Source organism: Myxine glutinosa, chromosome 2, assembly GCF_964187855.1.
Source record: "Myxine glutinosa chromosome 2, kmMyxGlut1.1, whole genome shotgun sequence".
Classification (NCBI taxonomy): domain Eukaryota; kingdom Metazoa; phylum Chordata; class Myxini; order Myxiniformes; family Myxinidae; genus Myxine; species Myxine glutinosa.
The window spans coordinates 61,343,436-61,362,372 of NC_136262.1; the positions used below are offsets into that span (position 1 = coordinate 61,343,436).

At 46.1% G+C, this 18,937-nt stretch overlaps 1 protein-coding gene across 1 annotated transcript in view; it reads left to right on the plus strand.

Moving 5' to 3' along the window:
- LOC137421754 (ras-related protein Rab-10) overlaps positions 1–18,937 on the plus strand; it is a 37,010-nt gene that overhangs the window by 15,240 nt on the left and 2,833 nt on the right. Inside the window, exons 4-5 of the mRNA XM_068108108.2 lie at positions 1,324–1,413; positions 12,845–12,946. Of these exons, the coding sequence (XP_067964209.1) occupies positions 1,324–1,413; positions 12,845–12,946 (192 nt within the window). The remainder of the gene's footprint in view (positions 1–1,323; positions 1,414–12,844; positions 12,947–18,937) is intronic.

Below are 18,937 nucleotides of genomic sequence, written 5' to 3' on the forward strand. Positions count from 1 at the left end.
CAAAGGGACCGACAGGTTTATGTGTGTGTTGAGATGTGCTGCAATGTACCATGGAGGTTATAGTTTTGCCTGAGGGACGAGTTAGGGGAGCCTCATGCTCTTATGACAGTGGTTCAGAATACATCAGAAGTGGCTGCTCGATGTATGAGCAGATGGTTGAGTAATCTGAATTGTCATTGGTGTTTATCTTCGAGTGCCAGTTCACCTTTGCTGCATTTATTTCACTACTTCCTGGTTTGAGATTGGGATTACTTTGCGATCTCTCCTTTTGAAAAGCATTCCAAAAATAGAGGGTCGAGAGACACAATGCTGCAGGCTTAAAGGTTTGAAGTTTATGTTGTCTCTTTTACGCCGGCATTTTAACTATCAGGGGTCATGCTCAAATTTTTTTTTTTGTGGTCCGCAGGGCCACCCAAACTTTTTTTTTTCTTTTTTTTTTTGGTGGCCCATCAGAATTTTTGGTGGCCCAACCGTATATTATTTGCTGGTGAATCAAACTTCATAACAATCAGTATCCACGTTTAAATTATTATTTCTCACGACAGCTACAGGTAAACTATTGGAAATCGTTCAGAAACAATATCCGCTGTGATTGTCTTTCTTTAAGCAGAAAGAAAAGAGGAAGCAATAAGAAACCCGCATATGGAGTTAAAAACCACACACACACACACACACACACACACACACACACACACACACACACACACACACACACACACACACACACACACACACACACACACACACACACACACACACACAGTGCTACTACCTTTAGGGCTGGTTCACAGAACCGCAACAATATGGAGTACTCACATACTCCATGACAACTCTTGTCCGTTGAGTAGTTATTTTGTGCACATTTCACAATTGACAAACTCATTAATGAATCGGTGAGGACATAAGACTTGAACTTAGTTCCCCTCCCCCTCACCCCCCTCCCTCCCAGCCCGCTCCCCCCTCCCTTCCAGCCCGCTCCCAATCCTTTCCACGCTTTGTTTTTGCCTTTGTTCTGACTCTTGAAAGCTCATGATTGCTATGTTTTGATGCATTGAAAGAGGTGACAACCCCCCCCCCCCCCCCCCCCTTTCCCTATTATGAAAAGAACCGTTGAGTTCAGTTTTCAAGTCATCCAATGATTGATCAAATGTATGTATACAGTACCAAGTTTAAAGAATGTTTGCCTTTGTGCTTTTTAGGCCATTTGTGTACAGTACATGTATACGTTTTATTTTCTATAGGTTGACTTAAAGAGATTACCTCCAATTCACTCTCTGTCCACTCTCGAGCTGTGTGCTGTGTGTATTCACTGTGTGTATCCAGCATGCCAGCGAGGATGTGGAGAGAATGCTGCTTGGCAACAAGTGCGACATGGAAGAGAAGCGTATGGTGCCTCGGGAAAAAGGGGAACAGGTCTGATTTGTCACTTATTTTGTCATTGTGTAATGGTTTCCCCCCAATATTTATTGTATGAAGGTGGTTTGTGTGCAGTCTGTGGCTGCTGGTTGCATCATTTTCTGAGCATGGTCATGCTGCTGATCCATCCTTCCACCCATCCATCCCTCCTTCCACCCGTCCATCCCACCTTCCACCCGTCGATCCCTCCTTACACCCGTCCATCCCTCCTTCCACCCGTCCATCCCTCCTTCCACCCGTCCATCCCTCCTTCCACCCGTCCATCCCTCCTTCCACCCGTCCATCCCTCCTTCCACCCGTCCATCCCTCCTTCCACCCGTCCATCCCTCCTTCCACCCGTCCATCCCTCCTTCCACCCGTCCATCCCTCCTTCCACCCGTCCATCCCTCCTTCCACCCGTCCATCCCTCCTTCCACCCGTCCATCCCTCCTTCGGACCCGTCCATCCCTCCTTCGGACCCGTGCATCCCTCCTTCGGACCCGTCCATCCCTCCTTCGGACCCGTCCATCCCTCCTTCGGACCCGTCCATCCCTCCTTCGGACCCGTCCATCCCTCCTTCGGACCCGTCCATCCCTCCTTCGGACCCGTCCATCCCTCCTTCGGACCCGTCCATCCCTCCTTCGGACCCGTCCATCCCTCCTTCGGACCCGTCCATCCCTCCTTCGGACCCGTCCATCCCTCCTTCGACCCGTCCATCCCTCCTTCGACCCGTCCATCCCTCCTTCGACCCGTCCATCCCTCCTTCGACCCGTCCATCCCTCCTTCGACCCGTCCATCCCTCCTTCGACCCGTCCATCCCTCCTTCGACCCGTCCATCCCTCCATCGACCCGTCCATCCCTCCATCGACCCGTCCATCCCTCCATCGACCCGTCCATCCCTCCATCGACCCGTCCATCCCTCCTTCGACCCGTCCATCCCACCTTCGACCCGTCCATCCCACCTTCGACCCGTCCATCCCACCTTCGACCCGTCCATCCCACCTTCGACCCGTCCATCCCACCTTCGACCCGTCCATCCCACCTTCGACCCGTCCATCCCACCTTCGACCCGTCCATCCCACCTTCGACCCGTCCATCCCACCTTCGACCCGTCCATCCCACCTTCGACCCGTCCATCCCACCTTCGGCCCGTCCGTCCCTTCCCTCGTTCCGCCCTTCCGTCCCTTCCCTCGTTCCGCCCGTCCGTCCCTTCCCTCGTTCCGCCCGTACGTCCCTTCCCTCGTTCCGCCCGTCCGTCCCTTCCCTCGTTCCGCCCGTCCGTCCCTTCCCTCGTTCCGCCCGTCCGTCCCTTCCCTCGTTCCGCCCGTCCGTCCCTTCCCTCGTTCCGCCCGTCCGTCCTTTCCCTCGTTCCGCCCGTCCGTCCCTTCCCTCGTTCCGCCCGTCCGTCCCTTCCCTCGTTCCGCCCGTCCGTCCCTTCCCTCGTTCCGCCCGTCCGTCCCTTCCCTCGTTCCGCCCGTCCGTCCCTTCCCTCGTTCCGCCCGTCCGTCCCTTCCCTCGTTCCGCCCGTCCGTCCCTTCCCTCGTTCCGCCCGTCCGTCCCTTCCCTCCTTCCGCCCGTCCGTCCCTTCCCTCGTTCCGTCCCTTCCCTCGTTCCGCCCCGTCCGTCCCTTCCCTCGTTCCGCCCCGTCCGTCCCTTCCCTCGTTCCGTCCCTTCCCTCCCTTCCCTCGTTCCGCCCCGTCCGTCCCTTCCCTCGTTCCGCCCCGTCCGTCCCTTCCCTCGTTCCGTCCCTTCCCTCGTTCCGCCCCGTCCGTCCCTTCCCTCGTTCCGTCCCTTCCCTCCCTTCCCTCGTTCCGCCCCGTCCGTCCCTTCCCTCGTTCCGCCCCGTCCGTCCCTTCCCTCGTTCCGCCCCGTCCGTCCCTTCCCTCCTTCGACCCGTCCTTCCCTTCCCTCCTTCCCTTCCCTCCTTCCCCTCGTCCGTCCCTTCCCTCCAACCATTGATCATGGAAAAGACAATCTGTGAATGTGTACAATCTCCGTGTCCGAGCTATAGTTCCCACATGTATGCCACTCTGGCTAATCTGGATTGAACTGATCGATGATGGTTATTGAAACAGCTTTCATGTTTTATGCTTGGGTTGCATACACAGTATAAAATTAATTAATGGCTATCTATCTATTTATTATGTATGCAGAACTGGTGACGTTTTGCCACTCCTTTCATACCCATATAGTGCTTCTAAAGTTGGCTTAAACTACCAGGAAGTATATGAGAGTTCAACTGCTGATATAACTATACGGTTTTTGCCTAATGCTTGCTTCAAGGCCTTAAACACACTCTTAAACATGCACTCGCCGATGTATATAAGTTTATTTGGTATTTAAATACTTGTGATTAGGTTTTGATCATGCATTAGATAAACACTTTTCGGCCGTTTGGCAACTAACTTTGAACGGGTGATCATCACACAATTGGCGATTCCACACGCGTCTAACTCTTAAACGCCTTTTGTAAACTTGGCCCTAAGAGACAAATTTTCTGTTTCTTGGACTACTGTGAGAGTCTCATTCAAAATGCATCATGAACGGTGTCATGTATGCAGTGCAAATGTTCACCGTTGTATCCCTACACCGGGACCGGGTCGGATCCCTACGCCAGACCTCGGATGGCGCTGCTGTGAATCGGGCCTTGATCGGCAGAGTGAATAAGTTCGATCTTCGCTTCAACATCCGTAGACGCCTGCTTGCTGAGAGAAGACTGACGTTCCAAAATGCCAGAGAGACTGCCATTTCCATGGAAAGTGCTGAACGCAACGCTACAAGCATCGGTGCCACTCGCTCGTCTGGTACCAGCCCTGCTGTGAATCGGTTGGATCATGTTCAGCCAAAACGTTGGAACAAGGCTCCTCGTCAGAAGCCAGTGCGGGCTCAAACCCACAACAACTGTTTTCGGTGCAACGGAAAGCACCCTCCGGAGACGTGTCGGTTCAAAGATGCCACCTGCCATTTCTGTTCGAAAACTGGCCATATTGCTCCAGCTTGCATCACTCGCAAATCGGGAAAAGGAAAATCTGCTGACAAGATTCATCAGTTTATCGGTTTGGAGGAACCTGAGCTTGACCAGGTGAGCTCTGTTTCCGACAACTCAGAATCGTATGACCTGCTTCATATTGATTCTCACCATAGGCGGGACCCTCTTCTTGCCAATGTTGTCGTCAACAATCGACCATTGCAAATGGAGGTCGACACTGGTGCGGCCCTCGCTCATCAACCATGCTGTTTTCACAAACCTGTGGAGTGATGCTGACCGACCCCATCTGAAACCTACTACCTATGGAGTCTCCACCTATACAGGTGAGAAGATTGTTCCCTGCGGTACATGTGACGTCACGGTGGGCTACGATAACCGTGAGTTTCACCTACCCCTGATCGTCATTCCTGGAAAGGGCCCTTCCTTACTCGGCAGGAACTGGTTGAGCATAATTCGACTGAAGTGGGAAAGCATTCATCAACTCCGGGCAGCCAACGTTTCTCCTACCGCAGCATACACACTCAAAAATGTGCTGGATACGTACCCGGATGTCTTCAAGGATGAGCTTGGAACCTTGAAAGGACATACGCCATACGGCTAAACTCAGGGTTGACCGGGATGCCAATCCTATATTTTGCAGGGCTCGCCCAGTCCCTTTCGCCCTGCGTGAGCGGATTGACAAGGAACTGGATCATCTTGAAAATCTGGGGATCATCGAGCAAATCCAGTATGCCGAATGGGCGGCGCCCATCGTTCCGGTCATAAAATCGAACTTATTCACTCTGCCGATCAAGGCCCGATTCACAGCAGCGCCATCCGAGGTCTGGCGTAGGGATCCGACCCGGTCCCGGTGTAGGGATACAACGGTGAACATTTGCACTGCATACATGACAAACGGCCCTCAAATTCAGTCAAGCCTCCGTTTCAGAATCTTTATATTGTTGCTTGTCGGCAGTCTATCATACAACAACCAATCCTCCCTATAGGCATGATTACCACAACAAAATACTGCACAAAAAAATCACCATTTTCACTTTTCTTTTAAAAATGTAAATACAATGATGCAGCCCATGTCATTTTGCTTTGTGTCCTTGCACTCCAAGATGGCGTGTTGCAAATGTGGTGACGTCACATGCACACCCTATATTTAAGGGGGAGTTATCAAACGTTGTCAAAACATCTCATTTGTTATTTATATCTATGTTGTTCATTATTGGGATTTTTGCTTACCTGCCCAGTGAGGTTCAGGGCATCGCTTGCTTTTTTTTTTTGGAAGGGGGGGGGGGGGGGGGGTTGGGGGGGTTTCAAATTCTAAACTGAAGCTGGTGGTTGAGGAGAGGGCCTAGAAATGCTTTGACAACAGGTTGAGAGGTTGCACTATTGGCGACGTGTTTTCCTAAATAACTTCAGCGGACTATGCGTGAAACACAATGTGTAATTCGTGCTTGTATAATTCACTGTAGTAAGGGCATTTTATGAGATATTTCACAAATCTGTTAACTAAATTGTTACCAAAAAATTTCTTCACCAATATGTTTGTAAAGGTGTGTAATAACATGTGTTAAAATGTTGAAGTTCAACTCCCGTGGGAAACCCAGAAAAAAAGCTGTTGAATTCGGGTACCGAAAAATTATTTTCGAGAATTTTTATTTTTTTAAATCGGCCCTTAAGTAACTTATGAGGGGTCAAATAAGGGTTTTTCATGATTCTGAGTTGATTGTTAACATTTATATTTTCACTTTTACATTTACACACAAAGTAGCTTTTATTTCACATACATATATAATACTCAAGAGTTATTTCTCATTCACAATGTCAGAAGTTTCAACAGTCATTGTCTATGTCTTCAGACTCAACAACATCATGACTGCAGTTTCTGCATGTAATGCCATTACAGACTCCACAGGCCGAGATGCACGTGACCCCATTCTTCTTGCAGCTGCATCGCCGGTTGCTGCAATCTCCATGACAATTACAGCTCGTGAACTGCAATAGCTCCTCAGGAGCCGTGGGGTCCAGTGTTGGAACTGGCTCATACCCATGCACACCTATTGTCCATCCATAGTCACTGGGGCCATTCCAGTTGGAGTGTGGGAACTCAGGATCGTTGGCTTTGATCACCCACCCCGCTGCCCAGAGTGTGTCACCTGGAGTGAGGAGTGGCTGATCATGAGCCAGGGAGGAGGAAAGCTCAGCGAGGGGGAGAAACATGATCGCGTTCGTTCCTATCTGTTTCCTGTTCGTAAATGGAATAATCTTTACTTCAGTTCCTCTCAGGATCTTAGCTTTGTCGAGTGCCTTCAACTTCACCCGGGGGAAAGCTGCTGTTGTCTGTGGATCTGGCAAAGGTGGTGCCGGAGAGGTGACTTCGATCCAACCCATTGAGTGAAAGGGAGTGTTTCCGTGAATAGAGACAATGTTTAAATCTATATTGTCTCCAACAAACTGAGTGACTGCATTGTTTGTTTCCCCAACCTCAATAAAGACCACCTGATCATTACTTGACAATTCACTTTCACTGGCTGGCACTTTGGCTGTCATCAGTCATCACTGATTGATCCTCAAGTGCAGCATCAACCGCAACCTCATCATTGATCTGTTCATCGGTTTCCTCCACAATGGTGTCAAGAGTGCCAGAAGTATCTGGAACATCATCTCCACTCCTACTATTAAGGAAGCAGTATTTGTAGTTTTGTGTCTCCGTGTAAGACTCGGTGTATCCCAGCCGGTGGAACTTGTTGAGCATCCATTTTGACCCAAATCTATGATCAAGTTGTATGGCAAGCCCCATTTGGTGTGGCAATACTCCAGACCGAGGTCGACAGGCCTTAATAAAATTCTGCCCCCAAACGACAACTCTTTCGTCTGTCTTGACAATCGGTCTCAAGAACATCTGAAGGCTTGCAGGAACAAGTGTCAGCTGACTATCGATGTCAGTCATACTGTGTGTGGTGGGGTATGACTTTGGACCTAAATCAATCAAGGCAATATCATTGGATATGAACTTGAGTGCCGTCTTTATGATCTGAGTCTTCTCATCTCCATGGTCAATATTAGCATGATGCTCTCACAGAATATTGTCGGTGCCATCTTTGAGACAGAGTACATCTGCCCTTCTTTCCTGTGTTGTGAAATACAAGGTGTCTTCGTATTTCTCTAGAAGTTTTATCTTTAGCCAATGCTTTGAATAAGAAAGGCTCTTCTCTGGTGACTGATCAAACTCCTGCAGCTTTTCATGGACTTGGTCCATGTTCATTACCCCATGCTCTAATTCTGAGTCTAACCATTCGCAGAATTCAATAAAAACTGCCTCTCGCTCCTCATCAATACTCCTCTGTCCTCTCTTCCTTTTTCCTTCCTCATCAGTCTTGGACAAACTGTCACCTCTCGCAAACATAAGTTTGCATCGCAAATGGTACAGTGTTTCTTCTGCTACCAAGTCGTTGATCCCTTCCAGGCGGCCAGTGACTTCAGTGCCCCAGTCATCCCCGCGATTCCGTGCTGTCTTCAGCAAGCTTGCCTTCAGTGTATCTGCAGTCAAATTATCTGGCACTCTGTATTTCTTTCTAGCTTGTGCTGGATTATTTTTGTAGAGCTGGGCTGGTTGGTTGCAAAGAATGCATACATCCTTATACAGGAGGTCAACTGACTGTGATCTTCTAGAACTGCAGCCAGTTGATGAACTGAACTCACAAGTAGTGCGTCTTCTCTTCAACTTTGATGACTCTTTCTCTGCCTTTGATGCTTGAGCTGACTTCTTGGTGGTTGCAACAAAGTTGTTGTACAGATCATTTTTACACTTCTGGTGGTACCTCAGTTTTCCTTCCTTTTGAGCCTCCTTCATACGTTCCACAACAGTAACATTTTCGACAGTTTCTGCTTGTTTCAATAAAGTTGAGTATCCCTTTGGAGTTGCCTGTATGAGCCTTTCAGCTGGTGTATCCGAGCGTGCACAGATGAAGCAATTGAGCACAGGTGGAGTAACGTCTTCATCCATATTGCTAGACTCCATGTCCTGCAAAGTAGAAAATGAGATATATTTAGAAATTATTTTTCCACAAAGGAGTGTCTGTGGTGAAATATAAATGTTAACAATCAACTCAGAATCATGAAAAACCCTTATTTGACCCCTCATAAGTTACTTAAGGGCCGATTAAAAAAAATAAAAATTCTCGAAAATAATTTTTCGGTACCCGAATTCAACAGCTTTTTTTCTGGGTTTCCCACGGGAGTTGACCTTCAACATTTTAACACATGTTATTACACACCTTTACAAACATATTGGTGAAGAAATATTTTGGTAACAATTTAGTTAACAGATTTTCATATGTTTCCCTTACTACTGGTAATGGGATGTATCTTCTTGTTTATCATTGACAAAGTTCTCAAGTATTACTTTATCCTTTCACAACACCAAACAAAACAACAACACCAACACAAATCTTCCCCCATCCAAAACCTTGATCTGTTCTACCCCCACTAATTTCACACCAAATCCTCTTTTTTGAAATACCAACTTCTTTCCTGTAAGTCCTTGGTGTCCTTGTGTTTATACTTTTCCCACTCCCCCCCCCCCCCTTCCCTTGCTGCCTCCCCCCAAGCCCTCTCCCTCCCAGTCCCACACATTCCCGATGTCCCTCACAAATGTTGTGTTTATGTGCTTCCCCTTCTCTCCCCATCTTGTCTACCGCTCCCCTTTTTATACACTTTGTTTGTTTGTCTGTTTGATTTGTTTGTGTGATAAATGTTAGCTCTTTCACGAGCCTCGATTATGTATACGAAAAAAGAAAAAGAAATAAATAAAAAAAAGAAGAAGATTTTAGTGAAAATTGATACAGAAAAAGGAGGTTTGATTGATCGATCATGGTCAAGAGCCGCACACCAGTCCTCAAAGAGCTGCATGCGGCTCTGGAGCCACAGATTGCTGACCGCCGCATTAGTTCAACACCAGGCTTTCTTGTATAACACAATTCCTGGCTAAAATATGCTACCCAATTCTCTAAGGTCGAAATCCATTTCCTCGACAAAAAGTAACCTAACATAGTCTATAATGTTCTTAAATATGTTAATATACCAGTGTATCCTTTAGTAACATCATTAAAAGGGAAACTACAGACCGACGTTAATGTTAAGATGTGACTCGCGATGCGATAAAACGTCGGAATTAGAAATTTTCGCATTTTTTTGTGTTTAACGTTGTGAATGAATGAATGAATGAATGATCGTTTTAATGCCATTTTCCCCGCCAGGGCGGGGGTTAGCCTTGCGGGCCCCATAACAATCATGGTTCCCTGTTTGAGGCAATGTTTTTATGGCCGGATGCCCTTCCTGACACCAACCCTTGGTCACGCTCTTTCGATGCACAGGGATACGGTGTACCTATTCTAAATTGGGGTACACACCATAATCATTCATCCCAGCAAGCTGGTACTCAATGATTGGGGAATGGAATGATTGGGGAAATGTGAATGGAATGGAATGTGAATGATTGGGGAAAAATTAGGCCAGGTGGAAAAATGTATTTTCCTACCCCCATTGGGAGTTTTTGAGGAAACACCATCTCCGTACTGGATGGCCATTGGCTCCCAGAGGGAGCCCATCCACCCTTTGTCAGGTGTTGTTTTTAGTCCTGCAGGATGTCGCAGTCACCCTCTCCACTAGCAAAGCCAGTGAGGGGTGTAGGTTTGGTTGCAGACAACCCGACCATGCGGCAGGTAGCACTGGGTTACATGTTACCAGTGGCGTTCCCAAAAGACTGACCCGATTACAAACACTACACGTTAGGCAAGGGTGTGTTTAAAAAAAAATGGTGGCGTAACTCAGAGATTAAAAAAAACCCAATAAAGTACTAGTCTTTCCCACAACCGAACCAGCATTTAATAAGTAGGACACTTAAACAGAACTTACCACCTTTATACACCACCTAAGCATTCTGCATCTCTCCCTTCTTTCCACAATTGTAATCATGTGTTATGGGTTTGGCATATATCTTGTCTTTATTTTCCTAAATTCGTTTATTTCTGGAGCAACGTGCTCCCCAGAAATGGCATTGGCAGCATTGTCATGGTTGCCTATATTGAAGGCCCATCCTGCTTCACGTGACGTGCGAACAATCTGGGAAGGTGAATTTGTTTATCGTGAACGAGCTGCTGAACCAGACACCAAGCACTCTGATATAGCAAGCAGTGCAACCTGGTGTTAATGGGGTATCCCCTAAGTTCAAAACATTTGCTGCAGTTCAGGCAACAATTTGTAGTTATTTCAGGGTGCCGGCGATAACTTACCTACTCAACATGAAAGACACCGTCCCGCCTTCTACTCGTTCGAACCTAGGCCAGACAGCTCAAGGTGAGTGCACATACCTCAAAGCTATCCTGCCAGCCCATCAGGATACACATGTGACATTGTGATGCTTCCAATGATTTAAAATCATTCACGTGTGATCCTGATATTTAGCGTGTAGTTATTGCCTAATATTGGAAAACGTGCACTTAATGTGACACCTTTCTCCACCCCCAACCCTTTTTCCTTTTTCTAAATTTCACAATCTGTCTGTGCTACTGATGATTTTTTTTTTTGGTTTACCTTGGCAGTCCAGCTAGCTACAGTCACGCGAAAAAGTAAGTACACCCCATGTAAAGTTTTGACTTTTTCAACATATTTCAACATACAGCTATTTGATCTTCATTTCAACAATATTGATAGATAAAGGTGATATAATATAACAAATATCATGAAACATTTACATTTTGTAGTCCATTGTATAATTTAAATGAACATAAATGCAAATTTCGCATGTGGAAAAAGTAAGTACACCCCTACATTTATCACTACTTCAAATACCTAAAATTAGAATCAGGTGCACCAGCTCAGGTGCAAATGATTAGACCATTGTTAGAGAGGATCTTGGAGGAACCTGTCTTATTTAAACCCCAGACATTTAGTTTGCTTTGCTCTTTGTTGTTGAAGTGTGCGGCGTCAGCATGCCTAGATCAAAAGAGCTCTCTGAGGCCTTCAGAAAGAAGGTTATAGATGCCTACGGGTCTGGGAATGGATTTAAAAAGATCTCCAAACAATTTGAAATCAATCATTCGACTGTCCAGAAGATCATCTACAAGTGGAGAAGATTCCAAACAACTGCCAACTTGTTCAGGCCAGGCCGCCCCAGCAAGTTCAGCCTGAGAGCAGACCGCAAGATGCTGAAAGAAGTCTCCAAGAACCCCAGAATGTCATCACGGGACCTACAGGTAGCTCTTGCCACTGTTGATGTCAAAGTGCACGAGTCTACCATTAGAAAGAGGCTGCACAAATTTGATCTACATTGGAGGTGTGGCAGGAGGAAACCTTTGCTGTCCCAAAAGAACATCAGGGCAAGACTAAAGTTTGCCAATGAACACCTAGGCAAAGACCAGCACTTCTGGAACAATGTGCTCTGGACAGATGAGTCAAAGGTAACACTTGAGCTATTTGGCCACAGTACCAGAAGACATGTTTGGTGAAAACCAAAGACAGCATTTGACCACAAGAACCTGATACCAATTGTAAAGCATGGTGGTGGAAATATTATGGTTTGGGGCAGCTTCGCTGCATCAGGGCCTGGGCAGCTCACCATCACAGAATCCACTATGAATTCTTCATTGTACCAGAGGGTGCTTGAGTATAATGTGAGGCCATCTGTCGGAAAGTTGAAGCTCAACCGAAGGTGGACCTTGCAACATGACAATGACCCTAAACATACCAGTAAATCCACCAAGGAATGGCTGAAAAGAAAGAAATGGAGGGTTCTGGAATGGCCAAGTCAAAGCCCGGATCTAAATCCCATCGAGATGTTATGGGGGGATTTGAAACGAGCCGTGCATGCAAGAAACCTCTCAAACATCGCACAGCTGAAAGAATTCTGCATGGAGGAGTGGGCAAAAATTTCTCCCAGTCGATGTCAGAGACTGGTCGACAGTTATAAGAAACGCCTACTTGAGGTTGTTTCTGCCAAAGGGGGCAATACCACCTATTAGAGCCTAGGGTGTACTTACTTTTTCCACATGCGAAATTTGCATTTATGTTTATTTAAATTATACAATGGACTACAAAATGTAAATGTTTCTTGATATTTGTTATATTATATCACCTTTATCTCTCAATATTGTTGAAATGAAGATCAAATAGCTGTATGTTGAAATATGTTGAAAAAGTCAAAACTTTACATGGGATGTACTTACTTTTTCACGTGACTGTATGTGAATTAACCGCACCCCATTTGTACCATGCCCTACCATCTTTCAAATATGAGTGTGGAGGGCCTACATATTTTTATAGTGCTGAACGTTGTCTTTTGTTATTTTACATATGTATTTGTTATGGAAACCTCTCGAACTAATTAGAAATTCACTTCTGGTTGATTCTTTGGCAACGGAATTTCATTTTGGAACCCCCTGCCTGGGATTTCCCTCGATTGTACTCCAGATCGCTCGCGAGCACGGCATCCGATTTTACGAGACGAGTGCCAAAGCAAACGTGAGCATTGAGAAGGCTTTCCTCATACTGGCCGAGGACATCCTAAAAAAGGTTTGTCCACATTTCCTATGCAATGGCTCTCTTCTTGGTATCTGTTGCAAGATTAATTACACTTTTTATTTTATATTACAGTACAGTGAAACCTTGACTTACGAGTGCACCAACTTACAAGTTTTCCGAGATACGAGCCGTCGCTCGGGCGGTTTATTGCTTTGAGATGCGAGCCGAGATCTGAGTTACGAGCTTACGCCACCCGCCACCAAGTGGGTTCCGGTCACGTGGTTATCTTGCCGTGCAAGCATCTCTGCCGTATATTGCTGCTGCTTTGTTTTCGCATTTTGGTTATTTTGGAAAATTTCTTAGTTTTAACCATGGGTCCTAAGAAATTGAGTGCCAAGGGCAGTGCTGAGAAGAAGAAAAGGATGATGTGCTTGGATATAAAACACGCAATCGTCGAAAAACATGAGCGAGGTGTGCGTGTTGTCGACTTGGTGAGGCGGATGTGAAGGCAGCTGAAGATTTTATTATAACTTTTGCCGAACTGATAGAAGCCGAACGATACATCCCCCAGCAAATCTTCAACTGTGACGAGACAGGGCTCTTCTGGAAAAGATGCCGAGGAGGACATATATAACGGCAGAGGAGAAGAGCATGCCAGGCCACAACTTGTTCAGAGTGCCGGCGATAGCTCGCCTTCTCTTTGTGGAAGACACGGTGAGATCCTTAACATCCAACAACTAATGGGACGCAAACGGGGCGCCCAGTTTAGCGGTACACACATTGATGAATCACCCTGCCTGTGATTCACCCATGACAGGTTATAGCTGGGTCGGGATTCAAACCCAGGCTGGACAGTTTAGAGTCAAGTGTGCGTACCTCCAGTCCAGGCCATCCTGCCAACTTGTATGCTGCATACAGGTGAAATATAAAGCGCGAGATATTTTTATATATACTGTATATTAAAAAAAAAATTGGTGTGGTTTTTGGGGGCTGGAACGGATTAATAGCATTTCAATGCATTTTAATGGGGAAATTTAATTTGAGAAATGAGCAAATTGAGTTACGAGCTCGGTCACAGAACGAATTAAACTCGTAAGTCAAGGTTTCACTGTACTTTGCCTTCTTATTCGTTGCTTGCTCTATTTCTTCTCTTCTTTCTTCTATCCTTCCTTTTTTTTCTTTAACTCCACTATCCAAGGTGGACAGAGGTTTTTTTTGAGGTTTTTTAAAATGGATATCACCCCAGACAGGTTATGTTTTCACTCCTGTCTTGTCTGGTCATTTGTCTGTTTATCTTTGTTTGCTTGGCTGTGAGCAGGCTATCTCAAAAAGTTATGGATGGATTTGGACGAAACTTAGTGGACAGGTGGGGTGTGTGACGAGGACTAATCGATTCGATTTTGGTAAAGATCCGGATCTGAAAAAAAAAAGAAAAAGTTCTTCTTCAACATTGAGAGATGGGGTCAAAAACGATATGCAGAGTGTCCGAAAATGGATATACCAAAAAGAATGTTGAATAGTTGTATTGTTATTTGAGATACTGACATAAATTTGGTACGACTGCATGCTAAAGACTTGTAAGTTAAAGTTTGTTTAATTTTTTAATGGTATTGTTTACATATTTTTTATTAATAAACTTCTACTCGTACATGTCATCCATCATTCACTATAATCAATCTAATCCGGCATTCAAATTCTGAGAAAACGTTTCCAAACACAGCTGTAGGGATGGATGACAGAATCAACGATACGATGATTACGTTCTTCAAGGTCCCTTGGTTTGCTAGTGTAGACTTTAGTTTTAAAAAAACACCAGAGATAAAAATCTAAAGGTGTTACGTTTGGTGAACGAGTGGGCCATTTCATAGGTACTCCTTGACCAATCCAATGGTTTCGCAAAGTTTGATCTAAAAACGCTAACAATTCCAACAAAGTGAGGTGGTGCTCCATCCTGTTGAAAGATGGCTCTTTGTAATAAGTCGGGATTTTCCTGGAGTTGTGGAATAAAGAACTCTCGAACAATGTTGAGGTACAAAATGTTGGTGACAGTGCGTTCATCATAGCAATGGGGTCCATAGATGTGAGAATGTGACATGACACACCAAACGTTTACTTTAGGCGAATCCCTTTCGTGTTCATACAATTAATGTGGATTTTCATCTCTCCATGTCCTACAATTGTGACGATTATCTTTGCCTGATTCTGTCCATTCAGTTAACTATTGATAAACATTTGCTCTCGTTTCATAATCCTCTTCTAAATGTTTCGGAACTGTTTGCATTTTATTACATTTAAACCTCAATTCTTTATGAAGAATATCATGAACAGCTTTTCAGAATGTTTAACTCGAGTGATGCTCTCCTGATTGGCTTTTTTAGGACTGTTGGTAAATGCCTCCATAACAACATTCACCCTTTCATTTGACTTTCTTGGCCTTCCAGCAGATTTCCCCTAAAGACCAGATCCTGTAGCCTCCAACTAATCCACCTATCTTTGTACGGAGCCTTTCGGGTGCGAATTTGTTCATTTCACGCTGAAAACGCCTTTGGGCTTGAATGATTGAACCGTTCTTTTTGGTATACAGTATTCATTTTCGGACACCCTGTATAGCATGATATCTCAAAATGTTATGGATGTATTCGGGTGGAACTTGGTGGATGAGTTGGTTGGATGGTCAGAACCAGCTGATTAGATTTTGGTGAAGGTCTATAAGTGGCCTATAAGTATGGCTTATATCTGATCATATCTGATACCTGGTCAGATCATATCTGATACAGATATGGCCTATAAGTGGGATACAAAATGTAAACTGTTCAGCTTGACGTGGGTATGCGCTCTATCCAGTGCCGTTCGAGTTTAGTTGTTGTTGTTTTCCCCACCTCTGAGGATTATTCAGAAAGTGGATGGGAGGGTTTTCCAGTCGGTCTTTTTGGAGAGACATCGTAAGAGTGTGAGATTTATCAGGATTGAAAGACATGTTCCATTTGTTTGCCCAGTCTGTGATTTTGTCCAGGTCTGCAGAGAGTGAGGAGGCTGCAGACTGCCGATCTGAGGGATGAGGAATGGAGCGACAGAGAGTAGAGTCGTCAGCAAAGAGATAGAGAGGATTTTCAAGAGAGTCAGAGAGATCATTGATGAAGACCAGAAAAAGCACAGGGCCCAGAACACTACCTTGGGGAACTCCAGCCTGAACAGGAAGAGGAGATGAGAGAAACCCATTCAGGGCCACACGTTGACTACGACCAGAGAGGAAGTCCACCAGCCATGCGTGGAGATTTCCATGGATACCAAAGGAGGAGAGTTTGGTGAGCAGAGCAGGGTGCCAGACCGTATCGAAGGCACGTGAAATGTCAAGGGAGACGGCTCTAATTTCCTGTTTGGCGTTGAGGACCTCCATCCATTGTTGAGAAAGCAGAAGCAGCATGTCCAGAGTAGAGTGACCAGGTCTGAAACCAAATTGATGATCAGAGATCAAGCCATTGGAGAAGAGGAAAGATTTCATATCTGAAGCAATGATGGATTCCATGACTTTGCTGATAATTGGGAGAAGGCTGATTGGTCTGTAGTTGCTGGGATCTGTTTTTGCACCTTTTTTGTGCAAAGCGGTGATGTTGGCTGATTTCCAAGCAGATGGCAGATGACCTTGAGCAAAAGAGAGGGTGAAGAGAACAGAAAGAGGGAGTGAAAGAGCGGAAGCACATGATTTTAGGACCCGTGGGCTGATGTCGTCAGGACCATTTGCAGAATCAGAGTCGAGGGTTGACAGAAACTTTTCCACCTGATCAGGAGGAAAGGACACAGAGTCCAGGAGCAGCTGGGTACGACTGGGTACGGTGGGTACAGAGAGGGATGGGTTTGGGACACAAGATTTAGAGGCAAACACAGAGTTGAGGCATTCAGCTTTTTCACGTGCGGAGTCAGCCGTTAAGCCGTTTGAGGTGAGGGAGGGGATGGAGGGGGAACAAACACCAGAAACAGATTTGACCAGACGCCACCAGGATTTGGAAGAGGGAGACAGATAAGAGAGTTCGGTCTTGAGAACGGTGAGATATTGTTTCCTGGCTCTCCTGAGGGTGGACACACACTTGTTTCGGGCTTTGTGAAAGGAAATGAGATTTCCTTCCGTTGGATTTGCTTTCCAGGAGACGAAAGCAAGTTGTTTCAGGGCAACAGCCTCACCACAGGATTCTGTGTACCATGGACGGGAGGAAGGGTATGACAACTGAAGACGAGATGGGATAAATCTGTGCATGAGAGAGAGCAATTTACTTTGAAAGAATTCCCAGGATGAGTTGATGTCAGAGGCGGTAGAGATGGGAGACCAGTCCAGATGATTGATGGCTGCTTGAAGACCGTGCCAGTTGGCCTGAGTGAAATGCCAGACTCGTCGACGCTGAGGAGGCTCTCTGAGAATGGTCAAAGAGATGTCCACTTTGACAAGCACATGATCAGATGAGCCGATTGGAGCAGAAGAAGAGCAGCAGACATTTTCAGGGAAGTTTGTCATCACCAAATCCAGAAGAGAAGATGCTCCGTTGACTGAGATCCGGGTCGGGAAATTGACAGATTGTGTCAGTCCCAGTGAGTCGCAGAAGTCCTTTGCTGAAGAGCCATGGCTGGTGAGAGAGGTACCCACACCCAGCCAACTGGCATGGTGACAATTGAAATCACCACATATGAGGAAGACAGAGTTGGGATGGGTAGATAGACGTTGGTCCATATTATCAGACAGCGAGATGTAGATGGAGTTATCGCTGTTTGGTGGACGGTACAACACACATATGAACAAAAGGTGGGAGCGAAGGGGAAGCCGTAGCCAAAGGTATTCCTGGGGGTGAGGTGGAGAGAGGGCAGTGGAGGGCGAGTGAGGAAGAGTTTTTTATAAAGATAGCAACCCCACCTCCAGGACGAGGCTCAGGTCTATCATACCGGCGGAGGGAGTAACCTGGGAGAGATACCAAGGCATCAGAGACATCATGAAGGAGGAAAGTTTTTCTGTTAAGCAGATCACATCTGGTTTGTCAGAAGCAACCTGTATGGAGAGATCAGTCAAGTTTGAGCGAAGGCCCCGGATGTTTGAGGTCCATACCGTTAATGAAGAGGAAGGGGGAGCATCGTGTCCAGAACAGGGGGGGGGGGAGGGCTAGAGTAAGATGTGGAAGAGGAGGAAGAGGTAGGGAGAGCTGTTGAAGGTGTGTCACAGATTTCAGAATAGCTTGGAGAAAGGGAAGAATGGGGCGGACAAAAGGTTTGATGGAGATTGGGTGAGGCACAGTGAGGTGTTATTTGAGGAGGGGGAAGAGCAAGGCAGAAGGTTGGGGGAGATGAAGGTGAAAGTTGGAAGGGGGAAGAAGCAGGGAGGATGCTTTGAGGAGGAGGGGTGAGAGGGGAGGAGCGAGGGAGATTCTCGGAGAGGAGGGGTGTGGGGGGAGTTTAGGACGGAGGGGAGGGAAGGGGCAAGGGGGGAGATTTGAAAGGGATGGGTGATGGGGAGGATTTGGAGGGGAGGGGTGAGATTGGATTTTGAAAAGTGTACGATTCATGGGAAACGAACATTTTTTGCAAAATGAGTTTGAGACCTTCGAGTCAAAAATACGTTTGAGGACACTGAAGGAGGGGTGGAGTTCTGGATAGTTTAGGGAATGTAGAAAGGAGGAACTGTAAGAGATGGTATTATATATATTTTTTGGAATGAATAGATTTGGTGAGCAAGACGAAAGCATCCTTTTGTAGGAAAAGAAGAAAAGGGTGTTATAATATATGAGAGAAAATAGTTGTTCAGGGGAGAGATTATACATTTCTAACCACGTGATCGCGTGATCCCGAACGAAGAACGAACGAACAAAAAAGAACAACAAATAAACGAATAAGACCTGGGAAGGAAATATTTTTTTGGGGTTTTTTTTTTTTTGAGTAGAGATATTAAACAAGGAGGTATGGGGTGAACGACTGGGACAAAACAGAGAACGAAAATAAATGCAGCGCATTCGACGAATCGCTGAGAGAAAAACAAAACCACAAGGTCGGAGACGTTACGGTAGC